This window comes from Ochotona curzoniae, unplaced genomic scaffold, assembly GCF_017591425.1.
Source record: "Ochotona curzoniae isolate NIBS_2020 unplaced genomic scaffold, NIBS_Ocur_1.0 contig_2754, whole genome shotgun sequence".
NCBI classification, from domain to species: domain Eukaryota; kingdom Metazoa; phylum Chordata; class Mammalia; order Lagomorpha; family Ochotonidae; genus Ochotona; species Ochotona curzoniae.
Genome location: NW_024465582.1, coordinates 16,014,613 through 16,034,144, shown reverse-complemented (window position 1 = coordinate 16,034,144; position 19,532 = coordinate 16,014,613). Strand labels below are relative to the sequence as shown.

The following is a 19,532-nucleotide window of genomic DNA, read 5'->3' as shown; positions in this document are numbered from 1 at the left end:
TGATGTGGCGTTTAGGAGGCAGTGTTCATTGCATATGCCTATTACACACACTTTTCACGACATACATTTGTGTTTGCTTTTGAACATAGCATTTGGGTACTTTCTATTTGCAGAATCACTTCGATGTACACTCTGCTTACTGTGGACTTTGGCTTTCTTTCTTTAAAGTTGAACATAGAGCATCATTTAAGTTAGGAGAGATTTCCTTTTCAGGACTGCTCAGACTCTGGTAAGGTAATTTTTGCACTTGCAACAACAGATATGACAGACATCATCTGTGTTTTGGAAGTTTGTTTATTAAGTTTTAAAAGCCGCACTGTTTTTTCATTTCTTTTCCTCTGTAAGTCTTGAGGGAGACCTCTCTCCATCACTTCCAGCTACATGCTCACTCCGTTGGAGAATCATTTTAATATCCTAAAATAAAAGATTCAAAAGAAAGTTACAAATATTAATAAATGACTCAAGATCAATTTTCTATCACCTAATTGAGGGCAATGATTCAACAATCTTTCTTTACTTTGAGAAAAATTGCTCTCCGTTTATTTTGAATCCCAACTTTCAATTTATTAGTTGTGTACATGGAGAGATATTTAAGATCTTGGGACCTCGGTTTCCATATTTAACAGCGGAGCTGTCATGTTATTTAAACAATATTTCTAAAAGCAATTACACAGACTGTGATTTATAATGAACAAAAGATTTTATCCCTATTAAAGAGTAAAAAGCTGTATTCATCTCTTATTTAAGAAAATATTAAATGTCAAATTAATCATGTCTCAATATTTGTAGAGTTTCAGACCAGAATTTTATTTTTCTGATACTGTTTTATTCCTTCTATTTAAAAATATTTTATAAAATTTCTTTATTTACAAGGAAAAATGACAGAGAGGGAGACACAGAGAGATCTTCCATTCACTGTTACACTATTCAAATGGCTGCGATGGCTGGGCCAGGAGCCGAGGACTCCGTCCTGGTCTCCCACATGGGTATCAATGGTCCAGGTACTTTGCCATCTTCCAGTGCTTTCCTAGGAGCATTAGTAAGTGCCAGGTAGTAGCTTCACCTTTTATGACACAGCACAGGCTCTTTCTATTTTTTTTAAATTATTTATTTGGAAGGCCGAAGTACAAGACAAAAGAGAGGGTCTGTGTGTGTATGTAGCTCACACAGATTTTCCACTCACTGATTCACTCCCCAAATAGCTACCAGAGCTAGACTGAAGCCATAAGCCAGGAACTTCATCTGGTATCCCATGTGGGTGGCAAGAGCCCAAATACTTGGCCCAATGCTGTCCTGGGCACACTAACAGAGCTGAATGGGAAGTGGAGCAGCTGGAGCTTGAATCATTGGTCATATGGGGTATCGACTTTACAATTGGTGGCTTAACCTGTTAATTACATCTGCTTTCCGTTAGTTTTGTAATATCTAGGCTGTTAAATACAAGGAAGTAGTCCACTTTCATCCATTTACAATGTCTAATCTTATGCCTTAAGTCACAGATTTAAAGGCAAATTGAAGACATCACATTGTGGAAGAGGTATTACTGTGTGGGAAAGCATAAACTGCATTAGGTAACTGCTAGTTTATTTCATAAATACTGGGAAATTGTTTTAAGAATATGGATTTGCTCCAGAGTTAATTCTAACGGTTTTACTTTGTGGGGAGTTATTTGATCACTCAGGGAGACCTCAGTTCACTCTTAGAGATGGCCCTTGCTGACTGGCATACAGTCTGCTTTTGTAGTAGCTGTCAGGAATCACTGTGAATCACTTTCCTGAGGGACATGGTTACTTGAATACATACACCTCCTAAAGCCAATGACCAACCTGAGTGAATCACCAACTGGCAAAGAATAGCTGCTCCCACTGACTTCCCTGCTTCTTCCCACTGCAATTCTAAGCAACAGGCCTCCTTTGAAATCTGTTTTCAATAATTACGTTGACCATTGCATGCTAATTTGCGGATTATGGAACAAGATGGCCTGTAATTATCTGACACTTCATAGTGCAAGCGCCCCACGTATTTAAACTGTTTGGGGCTCAATTTATAGCTGAGGTCAAGAGCTATAATTTTCAGGAGCAGCAAATAGGGAAAAGCCTGAGAACGGAAGAGATTTGACACAGGTGCCTTGTGAAGACACAGAGTACCAAAGCAGTCATCGTAAAGCTAATGAAGAAAGTGGGAGGATATTTTAGTGTCAGAACCTTCCCCTCCTTTCGCCTTCCCTTGCCTTTTTTTCTTTCCTTTTTCCCTGCCTTCCATCTTTTCTTTTCTCTCTTCCTTGCTTTCTCCTACCCTTCTCTTCCCTCCCTCTTCCTTCCTTTTTCCACCTGCCTTCTTTCCTACCTCCATTTCTTCCCCTCCCCCTCTATCCCTTCCTTGTTTTGTTAGCAAGGATAAGAAATAAATGTCAATGGAAAGAGACCTTTTTTTTTTTTTTTCAATTTTTCACTTCAGAATTTAGGCTTTTAAGCCATAAACATACTTCCTCCTGACTCCCAATAATATAGTTAAGTTCCAGTTATGGAAATTTACTCCTGTTCACTTAGATTCTTGGTGGAGCAACAAGGGGTTGAAGAAGGAGAGCAAAAGTTCAAGTAGTTGAGATGGGCCTAACCTTAAGGAAGTATCGTGGTAATGAACTAACTATCTGACTGAGATGCTTTTTGCTGTGATGCTGGTACTGTGAGACTGTGAGACTAAAGGATATGCATTCTCCAGCTGGGCAGCTCTCCAGTGAAGGCTACTGGGCTCCAGGGAAGACTCTGGGAATGCAGGGAAGGTTTTGATGGTCACCGTGCTCCTGGAATGGTAGACATCCTGTCACATCTGGGATAGTTTTGCATAGAGAGGCACTGTGCTGTGTCAAATACAGTTTCTCAGCTGGAGTTCACTGCAAGCTGAAAACCTCCTCCCTGAATGATGGAATTGAAGCACTACAAAAGAAGCCCTCATAGACTCCAGCTTTCCTTGTGAGTCTGAAGTCTTCTTCAATGGTTGACTGTAAATGCAGTCATGTGTCATGTGTCTTTTTTATTTAAGATATATTTTATTTTTATTGGAAAGTCAGAATTACAGAGAGCAGAGACAGATAGGAAGAACTTTCATTTATTGATGTACCCTTCAAGTAGCCATGATGGCAAGAGCTGCACCAATCTGAAGTCAGGAGCCTGGAGCGTCTTCTGGGTCACCCATGCAGGTGCAGGGTCCCAGGGCTTTTGGCCATCCTTGACTGCTTTCTCAGGCCACAAGCAGGGAGCTGAATGGGAAGTGGAGCATCCAGGGCATACATGGGTGCCCATATGGGATCCCAGTTTGTGCAAAGTGAGGACTTTGGCCACTAGGCCCATCATGTGTCTTTTTTTTTTTTCTTGGACAAAATGCTGAATAGAATTCTCTCCTCAAATTAATCATGTTGAAGCAGAGTAAAGATATTCCCCAATTCTTCTGATTTTGTAGGGAATTTTCTTTCCAACATAGCAGGAAATAATTGTGGCATCATTTAATGCTGAAACTTTTTCACTGTAATGTAAATAAATCCTAGTATACGTTAATTCCAAGGGATTTCACAAATTAATTTCCTTGTTCAAAACAAGATCTCAATACATATGAGAGTAGGATGCAATGCGGTCAAAAGGGCCTATCAACCCTCACCTTAGGTAGCATGACACAATAATGTGGTGAAATGGTTAGAGATAAAGCAACACTTAGCGATGAAACATGAAGTCTCATATCATGACTCCACTTGGAAGCCTATCCATTCTCCATTGCCTTACAGACTGAACCCAACTCCCCCAGCTGACAACTGACCTGATTATTAATCCAACTGGACCCCTCCATACTCTTAGCCAAACACCCTCTAAGGGACTGAACCCTTCTCTTCCCATGTGGTTTCCTCTGTTTCACCTAACATGCTATGTTACTATCTTTTTGAAAGCCAATTTATTCCTTCTTGGGCACACTCTGCCCACAGTTCTAACACAAAATTTTGGTTGGAATTCCTGTAATTTTACACCTGGATTGTTTACACTATATCATTCTCTTGTAATTCCCACATGTACAAATTTTCTTACAATTAGAAGTGGAATTTGCTTGAGATCAACAACTGAATTTGGCATGCATCTTTCTCTCTTGTATTGAGGCTTTTACTATGAGACCCAGTGGCAGGTGTTCAAAATTCCTTAGTAATCTTAATAGCCATCATTTCCAAAGCATTTTCCAGGTGACCCATGCCATGCCAAGGACACATGAACTTAATATAAACCATTGCCCTTGGAGTAGGAATGAGTGCTATCCATATGTAACAGATGAGGATAAGGGTAGGCAGGATAATGGACAGAGAAGATCAGGCAGCTTAGTGGGGTGATGGGCCTGAGATTAAGTCCCAAGACTTTTTAATTCCAGAGTTTTGGTTCTTAAATTCTGTATTCTTACTTCACTTAAATTTTGTATACACGCTTCATTATGGATGTGCCTAGTGTCTCCACAGCTGCTAGTTTGTTTGAAACAGATTTCAATTAGTACAAATATAAGCAATAACATTAACGTAAAAAGGATCAGCAAGTTAGTAAAAAAAAAAAATCAAGTGCAAAGCCACTTAAGTTCAGATGGTTTCTGAAGAAACTCTAAAAGGTAATTTGTTGTCAGTGAGATGTAAGAAGAAATGCTTCTTAGGCCACTTTGAATCTTACCAAAGTGATAATGCCAGTATGTGATGCTGAGCAACTCTTTGTAGTCCAATAAACAACTGGCAGGAGGCAAATATGTAGGAAGACTTGCTACCATTAAAACAGGTTTATGAGAAGGTTGCAGTAATTTGCCATACTCTGAAAGGGCAGTTAGCTTCTGCTTCCCCTTAGACTGTGTTAAACACGTGGGACTTGCCTGAGTGGGTACTCATTTGGTCTATGTGGCTGCTTAGTTACCATGTGATCTCTGAGTTACATTTCTTTCTTCTGCTTGGCTGGTATCATTTCTTGGTTTTGTCCTCAATTGCCCCCAATTTTTTTTTGTACAGTGCTTAATCAATGGAACTAGCACTCAACCCTTCACAAGCAATATTATTTCCACTGTATAGACAACACATATCATAATTAAAGTACAATGACTATTTCAGCACTTGAAAATCATGCTCTTGGTTCCCTTTGGCAGAGGAGATGCTGTTTTGCACATGCTGTGGTAATGGGCTAGAGTTGTTACATAGCTGAAATGACCCTTAATGATCCACGCTCCTAGTTTGATCTCTCAAACTAGGAGACTTCTGTTATGGTCCCACCATAGTCTCATAGCACCCACAAAGCAGACCCATCGCACTGACAACTGCTTGAATTGTTCATGGCTTGCTATCCTCTGGGTCCTGCAGGCTGGCTTGTCTGAGCAACTTCGGCTTCTTCCCCTTTCATGCTTGCCTAATTAAGAACTGCCCCACCATGTTCTGAACCGGAGCCCATTTGAATTAGGACACCTTAGGTAACACTCACAGGGAGTTTATAATCTGAATAATTTGAAATCAGTTCTTGGATGAAAGGATGCTTCAAGAGTACAGCAACTTCAATTAGCTCCAGGTCCTTGGTATCTAGTTCTTGAAATACTTTTATGAAGCTCTTAGAAGAAGAAGAAGAAAGAGAAGTTAGTTAACCTTACAATCATGTAGATATGAATATATTACTCTTATTTGCTAAAAAAATTCACCATAAGTTTCATAAAATGACACATTTTAAGATAAATTCTGTAAAAAAATATACTGAATATTGAGGCCAAAAAGGTTGTCCGTTTTACAGCTTCATTTCACCAACCTCTGCATAAATGTTTTCTGTCTTAAGGTGGCTGGTGAATCTGTTGGCATCCTTTACTTCGCTCCCTCCTCGGAACACTCGCAGCAGTGTTTCCATGGAAATCTTTTCAGTGTTCGCATTTTCAGGGATATCTGGTTCCTTTCTGTCTTTTTCCTCCTTTTCCTCTGTGAAGTCCTTTTCCTCTCTTTCAGCATTTTCTTCAGTTTCCACATACCCCTCGATGGGGCTCATGTCAGCAGAGGAGGTCTGCAAAAATTATGTGAAGAGAATTTGAAGTCAGGCTGAAGTCTTCCTGGCAATAGAGACATTTGGAAAACACAAATTTGCTTTATACATCTACAGTGGAACAATACAGCCTACTACAAAGTAGCTAAAGGAACTCTTGCAGACAATATGTTGAGTGTTTTGGAAATCATGATGTCAAAAATCCTTGACCAGTTTTGCTTCTAAGGCACAATGGCGTCAGTGTGTCTCTATTCATCTCCATAGAGCTGTAAGTCTACCACAATGCCAAGTACAACAACTGGACAAGGAAATGAGTTACTGTAACAGCTGCCAGACTTCCAAACATGCATATAGATTTTTTTTAAACAAGATTTGGTCTTGAAGTTAATTGTAGTGGAAAGGTTATGGAGAGAGATTTTCTCAAGCTTGATAGATACTAAGAGAATCAGAAACATTTCTTTGGACTCCAAAGAAATCCAGACAGCAAACGTGAAAGCAAATTGAGTAAAGATAATCAGGTTGGGATTCTTACTGCATGTCTTTGATATCTGGCTGACATTCAGGAACACAAGCATTCTCATTCTGAGTATGCAGAGAGTACCTTACTTTCAAAGTCGGTCCTTAAATATATTCCTATCCCTTTACTCAATATTCATAAAACTAACATGTGATCTGAAGAAATATTGATGGACATAATTTTTTAATATATGGATGTCCATATATTTGGTGTTGCAGCAATAATTAAAAACACACAATTCTTAAAATGGGAAAATGATAGATCTAAATTGGACAACTGTGATGGAATGTTATAATGTCACTAAAATTATGATTGGAAAAATACTCGATGGTATGAGAAAGCACAGAAGGACAACCGTAAATAGAACATGACAAAGTAATGGACACATAAGGGCCTTCATTTTGTTATATGTTCACACTTATTAATGAAAACAAAGCAAGCAGACACATTAAAATGTTACCAACATTCACTTTTGTGTAATTGCACAAATGAGTCCCCTTTCCTGTTTTTCATTTTTCACATCCTGTATGGTAAAATTGCATGCATATATAGGTACATATGTACGTATATATGCATGTGTAGAATGTGCATGTGTTTCTGGTAATTAGTTAATCAAATTTGATAATTTGCATGAAAAATGTGCATTTTGGGAAAGTTGGCTGTCCAGTTGTGAGAGAATACCTTGCTTTCATTTTTTATTGTGCCAAGGACGGGAAACATACTAATTCAGGAGACTGCCAATGTGTGATAAAATTCAATTCAGGAGAAGTACAAAGTGCTTTCACTCTGCACGCCCCTTCCAAATAATCATGTAAGTCTATACATGAAAGGATTAAGATGAGGGACAAAATTGAGCCAATAGATTTCTGAGTGAATATAGGGAGTGTAATGAAAAAAAGATGCTATTTGCCTACCTATCTGGGATCACCTTGATTTAGTTGGCTAAATCAGAAATTCAGTGTTTAAAAGGATGGGAGGATTCTTTTAATGCTGTAAGAAACTGGAAATGCTACATGGTAGAAATGTGAAACTTTTGGAGATTTAGAAATGATTAAATTGCCTCTCCATCTGTGATATTCTGGGCTGATACTATTCAGACTAGTGAATGAACACAATTAGCATGTAACGCATCTCGTGAGTGAAGGTAGAATAAAGGAATTTCTCTTCAGGGTGTAACCACCATCACAGTGTTGACAGGAGAGAACTGTGAGTGTGCAGGTGGCTAGTCGGTGATATGAGTGGGTGATAAGGAAGAAAACTTACCTCTCTGTAAGTATTCCCATAAGTAGGAATGAACTTATGTTTTTTCAGTAACTGATAAAACAATCCTGGATTTAATGAAAAATGTGCAATACAAAGGTCAGTAATTTAAACATCTGTTATTTTAGAAATAAATACTCCTTAATTTCAGAAGATGTATTCTAAATTTTTGCCATTTTTTTTCTCTCTAGTGGCCAAAATAGCATAAGTTGGTAGCTCTGTAAGAACAGAACAGTGAGTTTCTAGGGGGTAGATCAGAACAACAAGTTCTGAATCTTAGTGAGATTGTTGGGCAAATAAGAAAAAGAATGTACTGTCTGCCCCTAAAAGACAAGGATATGGCATATGGATGTATCAACACAAATGATGATAAAAATTGAAAGAAAAAACAGTGTTTTCCAATGAGTGAGTGCCAGTGGCATCAACTCCATGTGTCTTACATTGTAATCTAAGTAGGGAGACAGACTGTGATGCTGACAAGAACCATGTCAGTCGTGACTGGTTCTCAGAGGCAGCCCTCAAGGACCCAGTGTAAATGCGTTCCTGGAATGGTGCCTGCACATCCTCCTGACCATGCATTCTGTGATGCAATCATCTCAGTCCCACATCTCAAAGGCAGAACAGAAGGTCGATGCTTGTGATTCATGTGGGCAAAGCATCAAAGAATAGCATGGAATTAGAAATGCATGTGCTTTTGAACCCCAGGGCTTTAGGCATTCTGGCTAAGATGCTTTTACAAAACATTTACAATGTAGGAGATTCAAGCTCCTAAATTTTTAGATTTCAACATACAACCCCATGCCACATGGGTTTTGGAGTGAACTATTTCCCCAAATGTTGCTTATTTACAGATCTGTCGGGATTAGTGTGTTATTAATGAATGCCTTGTTCTCAAGCTTCTTTGAAATGGAATTGAACTGAATGCTGAATAAAGTCACCATGGGTAGTGGAAACAGACCAAGGAAGAATAAATCATGGACAAGGTTTCCAGGTTGGAAATGATTATCTTTTTTTAAAAAAAAAAATTGGTTTTCATTTTATTTGAAAGGCAGAGGAGACAGAGATAATCCTCCATCCACTCGTTCATTCTCTGAATAACTGAAATGGCTGGAGCTGTTGATCCAAAGCCAGGACCCTCTTCCGGATCGCTAAGGTGGACACAGGATCCCAAGGCTTTGAGACATCCTCCACTGCTTTCCAGGCCACAAGAGTGGTTAATGGAGCAGCCAGGATACAAACTGGCACCCTTAAGGGATCCCAGTGCTTGTAGGTGGAGGAGTAGCCAGTTGAGCTATCATACCAGCCCCATCATTGCATATTTTGAGAATGAATGTGGATCCATTGGAGGTTTTATTTCAGAGCAGGCTCAGGATGGCCTCCTGGGATGATTTTGCCCAGGAAACTAGAACAGACTGGAAGGGGATCAGAGATGAAGCAGCAGAATTGGAGACAGAATGGCCCGGATGAGAAGTGTGTGAACATGTGGGAAGGACAAGGCTGCTGTTGTCCCCAAACAGACTAGATTCATTTTAAGTCATGCGAGAAAGATATGTGCTCTACCCTTTGCTGGGTCCCAACCCTACACTTCATCTCTGGTGTGCAGTGTTCCCTGTTGGGTTCCTGTACAGTGCTCTTGGATTTTAAAGGAGCTCTTGAGAGTATAACTTAAGGGGAGCTTCTTCCTGGGCTGATACTCAAGTAGAAGGTGAATGAATAGGACAGATGGGATGTGATAACTGACTCGCCTGCCACTCACAGAGGGACATCTGTTGTCTTGGCAACAGCTATAGTACATAACCCACTTTCTCTTGTCTTCCTGCTCAAAGAAGCCTCTTGGAGTCTGCTATCACTTCCACCTGCTGGGAATGTCTGCTCTCTTCCTCTCCAACCTGCAGACTGGACTCCTTTCATTTCACTCCCCTTTCCTCCTCTTTTTCTACCTTGTCACGTTCACAAGCATTTACTGGGCACTTACTATGTAGAGACAGGTAGCAAGATGTTCCAAAGTCAAGGAAGAGAGAACTTAGCAGTAGAATTTGTGGATAAACACCCAGGCCTGAACTACTAAGTGTTCTTATTTCTCTCATTTGCCTCTTCTCAACACTAGCCAGAAATTCTAATACATATCAGGTCACGTGACCATGCTCTTCTGATGACCTTTTCTCTTGCACAGAGTTAAGACAATAGTCTCTGCAGTCTCTCAGAATCCTCATCTGCATGTTTTCCTTCCAAGCTTATTCCTTTCCAGCTCTACTAGCCAACTCTCTTTGGTACAGCTAAGGCCTGGCCCTACTTCACAGCTTTTGCGTTCACTGCTATCCACCCTTGAAAGGCTTGTAACCCAAGGAGCTGAAAGGCTCTCTCCTTCTACCTTTTCCATACCTCTGCTTTTGTCTCTTTATAGACAGGCCTTCTCTGACCACCCTAAGTACCATGGCAACCTCCACCCTAACTCCTATGCATTTCTCTGTATTGTTCCCAATCCCACTGAAAGCATTTATCACTATTTGATGCATTCTACCTTCTACTTATCTGTTGGTTGTCTGTCCTTCCCTGCCTTGTTGCTTTCTGTCCTCCCCTTGCCAGTTCAGCAATGTTACCCCAGATACAACCGTTCTCACTAACTGTTTGTGGAAACATGAATGGGTGCATATGAAGCTGCTCTCCCTAAGTTCTGGTTCTAACATAGTTCTACTGTGAGGGCACTCAGGATCCTCAAGGGAAGCATCATGGGTGATCTTGTCATTGACAACGAATAAATAAGGCCTTGGATTATGCAGAAATTTCTGACACTTGCACTTGGATAAAAGGTACTGCATATGGAGAGAACAGCAAGAACTAAGGCAGGGAGGGAAGAAGGTGGCATGAACTCTTTTGATTGACAAGGCTTCACGTCAGTCTTCATTCCTTGCATGGTGGGAAATGAGATGAAATCCCTTCAGGAGGACATTTTTGTCTCTTTCATAGATTTCAGAGCTATGTAAAAGCAAAATTTATGAACTAATTGATCTACTCAATGCAATACTGATCTACTCAAAGCCTTTGGCATAAGCTCATGGGTTCAGAACATGATAGTTGTTCCTTACCCATCCAACTCCATGCTTAGATACCAGAGAAGCAGAACTTGAAGAAATCATTGTTGTGTGGGCTGTACTGAATAAGGCAAAACATACCACAGCAACACAGACTGGGTGGCTCTTGATATGATTTGAGTTAAAGGAAAGCTTTCCCAAGGACAGACAATTGAGACCTCAGGGAAAGTTACAATTCAGGCTTACATTATAGATGTAACTGGCCAAGTTATAATGGAAACAGAAATGTTCCAAATCAAGTGTATTTATTGTCAATGTGACTATATACCATATTTAATTCCTATGAGTGGAAACGAACAACCCTTTACTGAACATCCTGCCATAGTTGTACCAAGATTTTAAGAGTCCCCAGCTTACTAGGCATTTCCCTGCCCTAGTGAAGGGGAAGCAGCTTCGCCTGTCCGTGGGCTCAGGGTCAAACCTCAAGACAATATGCAACACAACACATCCCTTCCCAATGTAGATGCTGTCAAAAGGCCCTGAGGGTGTAGGAAAGAGCAAGAAGTGTGGCTTGGGACAGCTGTTGAGTTGCTTAATGTTGCTTAACATGGCCAGAGAAGGTCTTTCTGTGAGAAGACATACAGGCAGTGTTCTGCAAAAGGTGGAGTAAGAGAGTCTTACGGTGCTCTGGGATACAAGCATTTTGAGAGAAACGTCAACTTTCTCCCCTCTGTGTTCACAGAGGGAGGATGGAAACAACACACATTCCTTCCACTGCTTTGTCCCCCACAATCCAAAGCTGTGCACAGTGCAGATGGGTACTTCAGGTCCACATTAGTCAGTACTTTGCCTAGAGGCTTTTTCATCTAAAAAGGACAGAGTCCTTGCTACCAGTAGTGTAGGATCTTCTGGCTTCCTCCTCCAGACGCCAAAGTTAGTTCATTTTTGGACTTCAAATTAAATTACCTTTTCTGCTATCATGACTGGACTTTCAACTTTTCGGAAGATATGAGTTCCAATGGCCACACTGAGGGCCCTGTAGACCCCTTCCACGGGATCTGGGTGGCAAGCAAAATACAGCAGCATTTGTGTGTAGTCCAGCTGGGGTGGGTCCATCTCACAGTCAGCAAAGAGCCTAAAGAAAAACTGTTAACAAAAATGATTTCAACCAAAGGGGAAACAGGTGTACTCTGTTGGGCAGTAGATCCATATAGTGGTGGAGAATTCTTCCAGGAGCATTGGGATTAAGTTACCTTCTCAGTATGGAGTTAGTAAAGCTAATATGCTATGAATGGTATGAACTGAAGAAAAGCAAAAAACAAAAACAAAAACAAAAACACACAGACAAAAAACCCAGGGCTCTAAGTATGGATGTAAGCAACTGTTGTGTGGAAATTAATGCTACTAACATTTTGACTGAATGCACAGATTAAAACAAGAGCAGTCTACAAGTAGGAAAACAGAGCCCAATGGGCAAGGGCTCATTAGGTATTCTTAGAATCCTCCCAATAAGTGAAGCCCTACCATACACATGAGACTTGTGGACCCTCCCACATCTATGCGAAGGGGAAGGGGAGAAAGGGAGTGACACCCAAAGCACTGACACACTTACATAGCTCTGAGCTTCATGTGCAAACTTCCAACCACAAATGACTTCTTGCTATGTGGACTCATATCCAGGGAGAGTATGGTAAGAAACAGATCTTAGTTCTGGCAATTCTGGCATTCTGAGTGAGTGGCCTGACCTTAGTTCAGCATCTTGTGCATTTGGCAGCATGAGGAGTTAATTCTTGGAAGCCTGACACCCTCCAGGACTCTACAAGGTCAAGGCCCAAACCCTGGGACACGTGGAATATGGACACAACTCTGTCTGGAAAACTTGCTGGCCTTGTTGGTATTTCTCAAAGTGTATTCAGTGACCCGGAGAAGCTTTTGTAAACAGAGATTCGGATCCAGTCAGTGGTTCTGGAGCTGTCTGAGGGTTTCGATGCTCAGCCAGCTCCATTATGATTCTGTTGTTGTTGATTTTGTTCCACACTTTGAGAAGAAGCAAGTTCCTAAAGGGTATTTCCTTTATGTTATTCTGCTATGAACAACCCTTACAACTACAAATACGTGTAACTAGACACATATTAAGACAAAAACTGGAAAAACAACTTGATGTGTCCAACAAAATATTAAAATAAAAATAACTTCAAAGAAAATGCATAAAACCTGTTGGGATTCAAAGCAGGAATTTTAAGGGTTGGGTGGAGGGACCTACAAGCTCGCAGTCAGTAACCCTTATATCAAACAATTACTTGGTTCTGGTCATATGCCAGACATAGAACTAAGCCCAGACATTTAAAATACACACTACAATAAATTATCCCTTGTTTCTTTAGGAAGCATGATCTAGCTGATGATTTTCCATTTTTTGAAGATTTATTTATTTTTATTGGAAAGGCAGATTTACAGAAAGAAGGAGATACAGAGAAATATCTTCCATTTGCTGGTTCACTCCCCACATGCCAATAACAGTTAGAGCTGAGCCAATCTGAAGCTAGGAGCCAGGAGCCAGGAGCTTCTTCCAGCTCTCTCATGTAGGGTCCCAAGGACTTGGACCACTCTTTACTGCTTTCCCAGGATGCAAGCAGGGAGCTGGATGGGAAATGAAACAGCTGGGACATGAATTGGCATCCATATGTGATGCCTGTGCTTGGAGGTAGAGGATTTGTTTGTTGAGGTTTGGCACTAATGACTTTCTGAAGGAGCTTGTATTTTCATCTTCCCATTTGTTTTGAAGTTATTAGGGGGATTTCCAGTAGGGCTTGAAGTAGGAGGAGGACTGACACAAGGACAACAAGGCACTATCTAATAATTTCACATGAAGAGTTGATTTTTAGTATTTTTCCCCTTTAGTTGCTCTTATTAATAATGTGTTAGTACAAACCGTCATTACTCCCATTAACAAATAAGCTAACTATAAATTGAAAAAAAGGGGAGAAATATGGTAAATTGATACATGTTTTCCCCTATATTTTAAATCAATGATTTAGACATTTAAAATTACTTATTATGTTCAGAAAAATTACTCAAAATACTGGAGTAGGCAGAATTAGAAGAAATGGTCTGATCCAGAGTGTGTTAGATGTCGGGTTTGAAAAACAGAATCAGGAAAGATTGCTAAGGTTTGGGTCTGAGCAACTGGAAGGAAAGAGTAGCCACTGACTGAGGTGGAGAAGACTAAAGCAAAAACGAAACAGGTGAGATCGGAGGGGCTGGGATTAGAAACCTCGTTTGGGACATGGTGAGTTTGAGAATATTAAGTGGAGGAATCACATAGGCCATTGTACACAGGAGTTTGTGTTTTATGTGGAATCTGCAGAGGAAAGGACAGAAAGATAGCAGGGTTGATTAGCAGACAGCTCGTATTTCTAACCAAGAACCTGACTGTAACACATTAACCAGCCTGAGAGAAGAGAATCTTGTTACATGTTGCAAGATGGACAAAAGCTGTGAGGAGAAGTTAAGAATACATTTGTGAATTTTAATATGGAAAAATTCAAGGAAATTCAAGGAAAGATCCCAAGGAATTATTGAAGATGGGGAAGTCTTCCCTTGGTGCTGTGCATAGGGTGGGCTAGAAGGCAGCACCCAGCTTGTTAAGCTTCAGCAGTCACCCGGGAACAGGGCTGTCACTGTCAGAAGACAATGACAGTGTTTCAGGATTCTTTGTTGGGGTGCAGCTTGGAGCTCTTATGTCAGTCAGGCCCAAGATCAGTGGCAACCACTTGACTGTGCAGATCAGTAGGATGTGGCTGTTCAGAGGCAGATGGTGGCTCATGAGGCACCGATGACAAGGCAGGAGAATGAGTGTGATCCTACAGTATTGCCCAAGCCCTCTGTTTAAGTGGATGCAGGAGGAAAAAGATGTGGCCATGTTCCTCTGCTGAATTACAGCAGAACTGGGAGTGAAACTGGGCTCCTAACTCCCAGAATTTCTTCATGAAGGGGACACTTTTTTTTTTTCTGTGTTGGTTTTCCTATTCTAATTATGAACAAAGAAGAAAACATTATTATTGTTTTATGTTTTCTCTTTGGCTTCTTTCCTACAGCATGTTAACTGCTGTGTAACTGACACATATATAGTTAGCATGGCTAGCTTTTGTTTCAGTAACATGCTTTAAGGATGCAGCATGCATGAACTCACTGTGAATAACAACCTCTGCATCACAGAGGAAAACACATAATGGGTGTTTGCTGTAGTGGTTAAGATGCTGCTTGGGAAGCTGGCATCCCCTGTAAAGGTGCTTGAGTTCAAGCTGTGGATCCCCTTCTGATTCCCACTTCCTGCTAATAGGTATCCTGGGATGTGGGTGGTGATGCTCAGGTGGCTGGGTTCACCCATATGGAGAACCTAGATTGGGCTTCAGGCTCCCTAACTTTGAACTCAACCAGTCCTGGCTACTCAGCTACTCTAGCAGTTTGTACAATGAACCTGTAGGAGATATTCTCATTTTCTCTCTCTCCCTTTCATTTTCAAATAGAAATGAAGAGGTTAGGTGATACAGCTCTTAAAGGGTGGAATTTATACTATGATTCAAGCTTAAAAAGCATTGAAATTTATGTAACTATGAACATGTAATTCCCAGGGCTCCCTGGGAAGGGTGGAAAATTCCTTTAACTTTTGTGCCCTAAAGGCATTTCACACACACTCACACACACACACAGTCTCCCACACTGAAGGGCATCACACACACACACAAACACACACACAATCAGCCACACTGATCCTGATTTTGTTGCTTACATCTATAACCTTCCAACAGCAAGGGGGAGCGACACCTGTTCTTTGACCTTTCTTGTTTCACTGCTGAGTAAACAGCTAAAAAGTTCTTCCTTTGACTGACACTTCTAAAAACTTCTGGTTGAAAAGGAAGTAATTTTTCACCTGACATGTTATTTAGGCTGTGAGTTTCTTCCCAAGTAATGAAGAACTTTCTTTTTTTATATTATTGGGGTGGGGAACAGTATAGAAATCACATTGCATTTTATAGAAAGTCAGGAAATTTTACACAAAATTGACCTTGGCCCTCAAGTTTCACATTAAAATTAACAAACACCAAACAAAAGTACTGACCCTTGCAACCTCTGACCTTGTATCTTGGACTCTTTGGTACTGTTCTAACCCCTTCTCTGCCCCACTCTCCTGCATTCAGAAGATCAGAAAATGATCATCCAATGGATTGAACTTCTCAGTTTAAAGTCATAATACAAGTTGTGTTCAATTTTGTCCTGCAATTTTCATCTAATGTCTGCCTGGAAATTGAACAAATGATATTTTATAAAGAGCTTTCCATCAAGTCTAAATCTACCTTATACTTTCCTCATTATCTTACTGGAAGTGGTTATGTTGAGTACGTTTTTAAACATTTACACTGAACTCAGAGTGGCTTTCAGATTTTAAGGTCCTGCTTTCTGTTGTGGTTTCAGGATGGAGCCTAATAAAAATGTTAGTATTGATGATAATGTTATCAAGAGTAATATGCTTTGATGGATCACAGGTAACACAAGAAAATCCCTGCCCTTGTTGGTCAAGACCAGGGAGAAATGGACAAAGCATACATTGGCAAAATGATAGAATTTTAGCCTAGACTTTCAGAATTAAAGGACACCCAGAGACAAACGTGTTGAGTCACAGCTTAGCTTGTTTGTCAGAAAGGAAAAATGAAATCTGGAGGGATCTTGGAAGTTGCCCAAGATCACTAAAATGGACAATAGCAGTGCTTTATTCAAGATTTTGATCTCTGCTCTCTCCCCAACAGCTTTGCAACTCTGGCTCGTCAGTGATGATTAAAGTCTGCATTTTAGGGACACACTCAATGACCTGGGAGGACAAGATAGGGTCCAAACCAAATCACACAAATGGAAAAAACAAACAAAAAATGTTTAGTGTCTACATTTAAGGGAAAAAAGGTCTCAATAAATTACCTGTATGAGATGTACCTGCCTATTAAAGGGCAGGGGTTCAAGAGGATTTTCTGGAATTTTTGTATCTTCATCTCCAGTAAACCACAGGCCAGCCTACATAAAGGATAAAAGTGCAAATTGTGAAAGGATGTTACTGAGAATGGAAAGGTTCCTCTTGAGATTGAACTTGCCTAGATTCAGATGCAAGAGCAGAGGTCTCTAAATGAGGGTACAGAAACTACGGCGACCGAATAAAAAAAAAAACACTGGGATTTCCCTTTACATTTCCTATTACCTCATTTTGTCATCATTTCTATTTTTACGCTCTTTATCATGTATATGTGCTATATCCATGCTATGGTACATACATAGTTTATAAATGAAAGAGTCCACGTCAAGGAAGTTAGTTGAATGGTAACATGATGAAGCTTGTAATTTATTGTGCCAGATTAAAGTGCTTTGCTCCCAGAACAATAGCTCATGTTCCACAACGCTATCAATTTTCCTAGACTCTGGTTCTGCTACAGGTTGCTGACGTTACAACGTTTTGTTGAGTCACTGAATTACTAGCTCAAGTTCTCTTTCCACTATCTTCCTCTCTTAATATCTGACAGCAATTACCAAATCCCTTTGATTCTCACTTGGCAATGCCTCTCCCATTCTATTCCTTATTTCTGTTTACAATAACACCTTTTTGTTTAAAATGCTCATTACCTCTGTCATGGGGCCACTAAAGTAATTCCAGGCTGTTTTCATTTCCAGTTTTGTTTTGTTTTGTTTTGTTTTTACTTGATTCAGATTTACAACTACATACATTTACTCAAAGTTTTCATTTTGTGATATTCTCTGCTCAGACCATCTCTACTCTCATTATTTTGATTACAGAATCTTCCTTATCTTTAAGTTAGATTCTCCCATCCATTCAGGTAAACCTACACTTCTTCCTAGAGGTTGTCAGACCACACTACCTCTGGGAAGCTCTCCCTGGGCTGTTCAATGAGACTCTGAAAGAAGGCTATGATGGCACTGGACTGACTGAGGAGGGTGAGGTCTCACTCCAGAAGGGAGGCCTGGATTCTCTTCAAAGGAGAGGCTAAAGGAAACCTGTGAAGGAGTCAGAAGAAGCTCCATGGCCAGCATGGGCTTAAATTTGAAAGTTGGTATCTTCTGTACTGATTCAGAGGAAATCCTTGCTGTTGGGAAGTGAGAACAGAACAGAGAGAAAATGGGATATGAATTTTCAGGCAGAATATATTTATTGGTGAGAAATTTGCAGAGGTGGCCAACTGCCAGCATGCACATAGAGCAAGCACGTGGCAGTGACTTGGTCCTCCAGCAGGCCCAGTCTTACATAGGTTGGGTGAGTTTAGGGCTTTGCAGGGAAAGACAGTGGGTGGAGTTGAGGGAGCTTTGGGCGGGCTGTTCTAACTCAGTGGGCCTTTCTCTCTGTAATCCAGGTAGTTAAAAAGGAATGCACTGTGTGTGGTGGGGTAATTGTGGGGATGTGGATGTTGTGATGTGTATCCAAATAGGGTCTGGTCTTGCTGAGTTAACAAGGCATATGTTGGAGCTGAGCAAGGCCAACGTGGCAGGACATGCAGGAAGGAGAGTGTTAGAGTTGTGCACAGAAAATCTTAGAGCTCTAGAGCTGTGTTTCCAAGTCTTGACCGTGGACCAGTCCGTGTATCTGCATGTGGTAAACACCAGGCATTGGAAAAAGACACAGGAGAGGTGCAAGCCTAAGAAATGAAACTTGCACAGGAATGGAGCAGGCTGTGTTTACCACCAGACAGAATGAAGGGTCCTCTTTTTAGATACGATTTTTGGGTCCAGGAGAATATTACCTTAACAGCAGAGCCAGATTGTCCCTCCCTCTTGTAAATGTTGCTTTGAATCCACCCCCCATAATTCTTCATATATATGTATGAAGAATATATATACCTCTATATACCTCTCTCTCTCTATATATATATATATATATACCTCTTTATACATATCTATCTATCTATCTATCTACATACACACAAAATTTGGCACCTAACAGTATAAAACAATACCTGCCATCCAATGTGAAATTACTAGGCATGAAGAAAAGACAGAATATATGACAGTCATGAGAAACACTAACACAGAAATCAGACAGATGATGGAATCAACTAGCAAGCACTATGCAATGCATGTGAGCAAAATTAACATTTTGAGATTTAATTGCTGTTTATAGTTCTTTTCTATACTCTTGAAGAACAATGTTGTTTTTTTTTCTACTTACTGTTCGTCGAATTCCTTATTAAAGAATTCTCTATTAAAGCAGAGAGATAATCTTGGTAATGTTTCTTGCTGAGACACAGTCAAAGAATTTTATTTTTTTACTTTTCCTTAGAGAAGATGCACTAAAGTATTTGGACCCTAGAATATCTCACATCTTAAGCCTGTAACGACATGTACTCTCCTTGGTGGAAAATGAGTCAGTACTTGAACATCAAAGGATCTCCTGAGGGTGACTAAACATTTACACCTAACAGAGGCAAGCATCTGAGGGGTGCAGCCGGGCTGGGAGCAAATGGTGAGCAGGCTTTTATGCTCTCACTGGTAAGCCAAGGCACCTAGACTGATGTACTTCACAAACACTTAATATCATTCCATCATAGAAGCGGAGAAATCAGTGCACTCCTAAGGGGCTCTGAGGGTGAACTTGTACTTAGTCAAAAGAAAGACAAAGAATGACAGAACAAAAAGCATGGTAGGCAGTTC

General features: G+C 40.4%; 1 protein-coding gene across 1 annotated transcript in view; it reads right to left on the bottom strand.

The window, feature by feature from the left end:
• Positions 1-235: 235 nt before the first annotated feature.
• The window catches only part of SPEF2 (sperm flagellar 2), a 133,564-nt gene continuing 114,267 nt past the window's right edge, over positions 236-19,532 (bottom strand). Inside the window, exons 30-34 of the mRNA XM_040977328.1 lie at positions 16,803-16,895; positions 11,796-11,975; positions 5,796-6,041; positions 5,481-5,603; positions 236-414 (exon numbers count right to left, since the gene is read on the bottom strand). Coding sequence (XP_040833262.1) covers positions 325-414; positions 5,481-5,603; positions 5,796-6,041; positions 11,796-11,975; positions 16,803-16,895 — 732 coding nt within the window. The 3' untranslated portion in view covers positions 236-324. The remainder of the gene's footprint in view (positions 415-5,480; positions 5,604-5,795; positions 6,042-11,795; positions 11,976-16,802; positions 16,896-19,532) is intronic.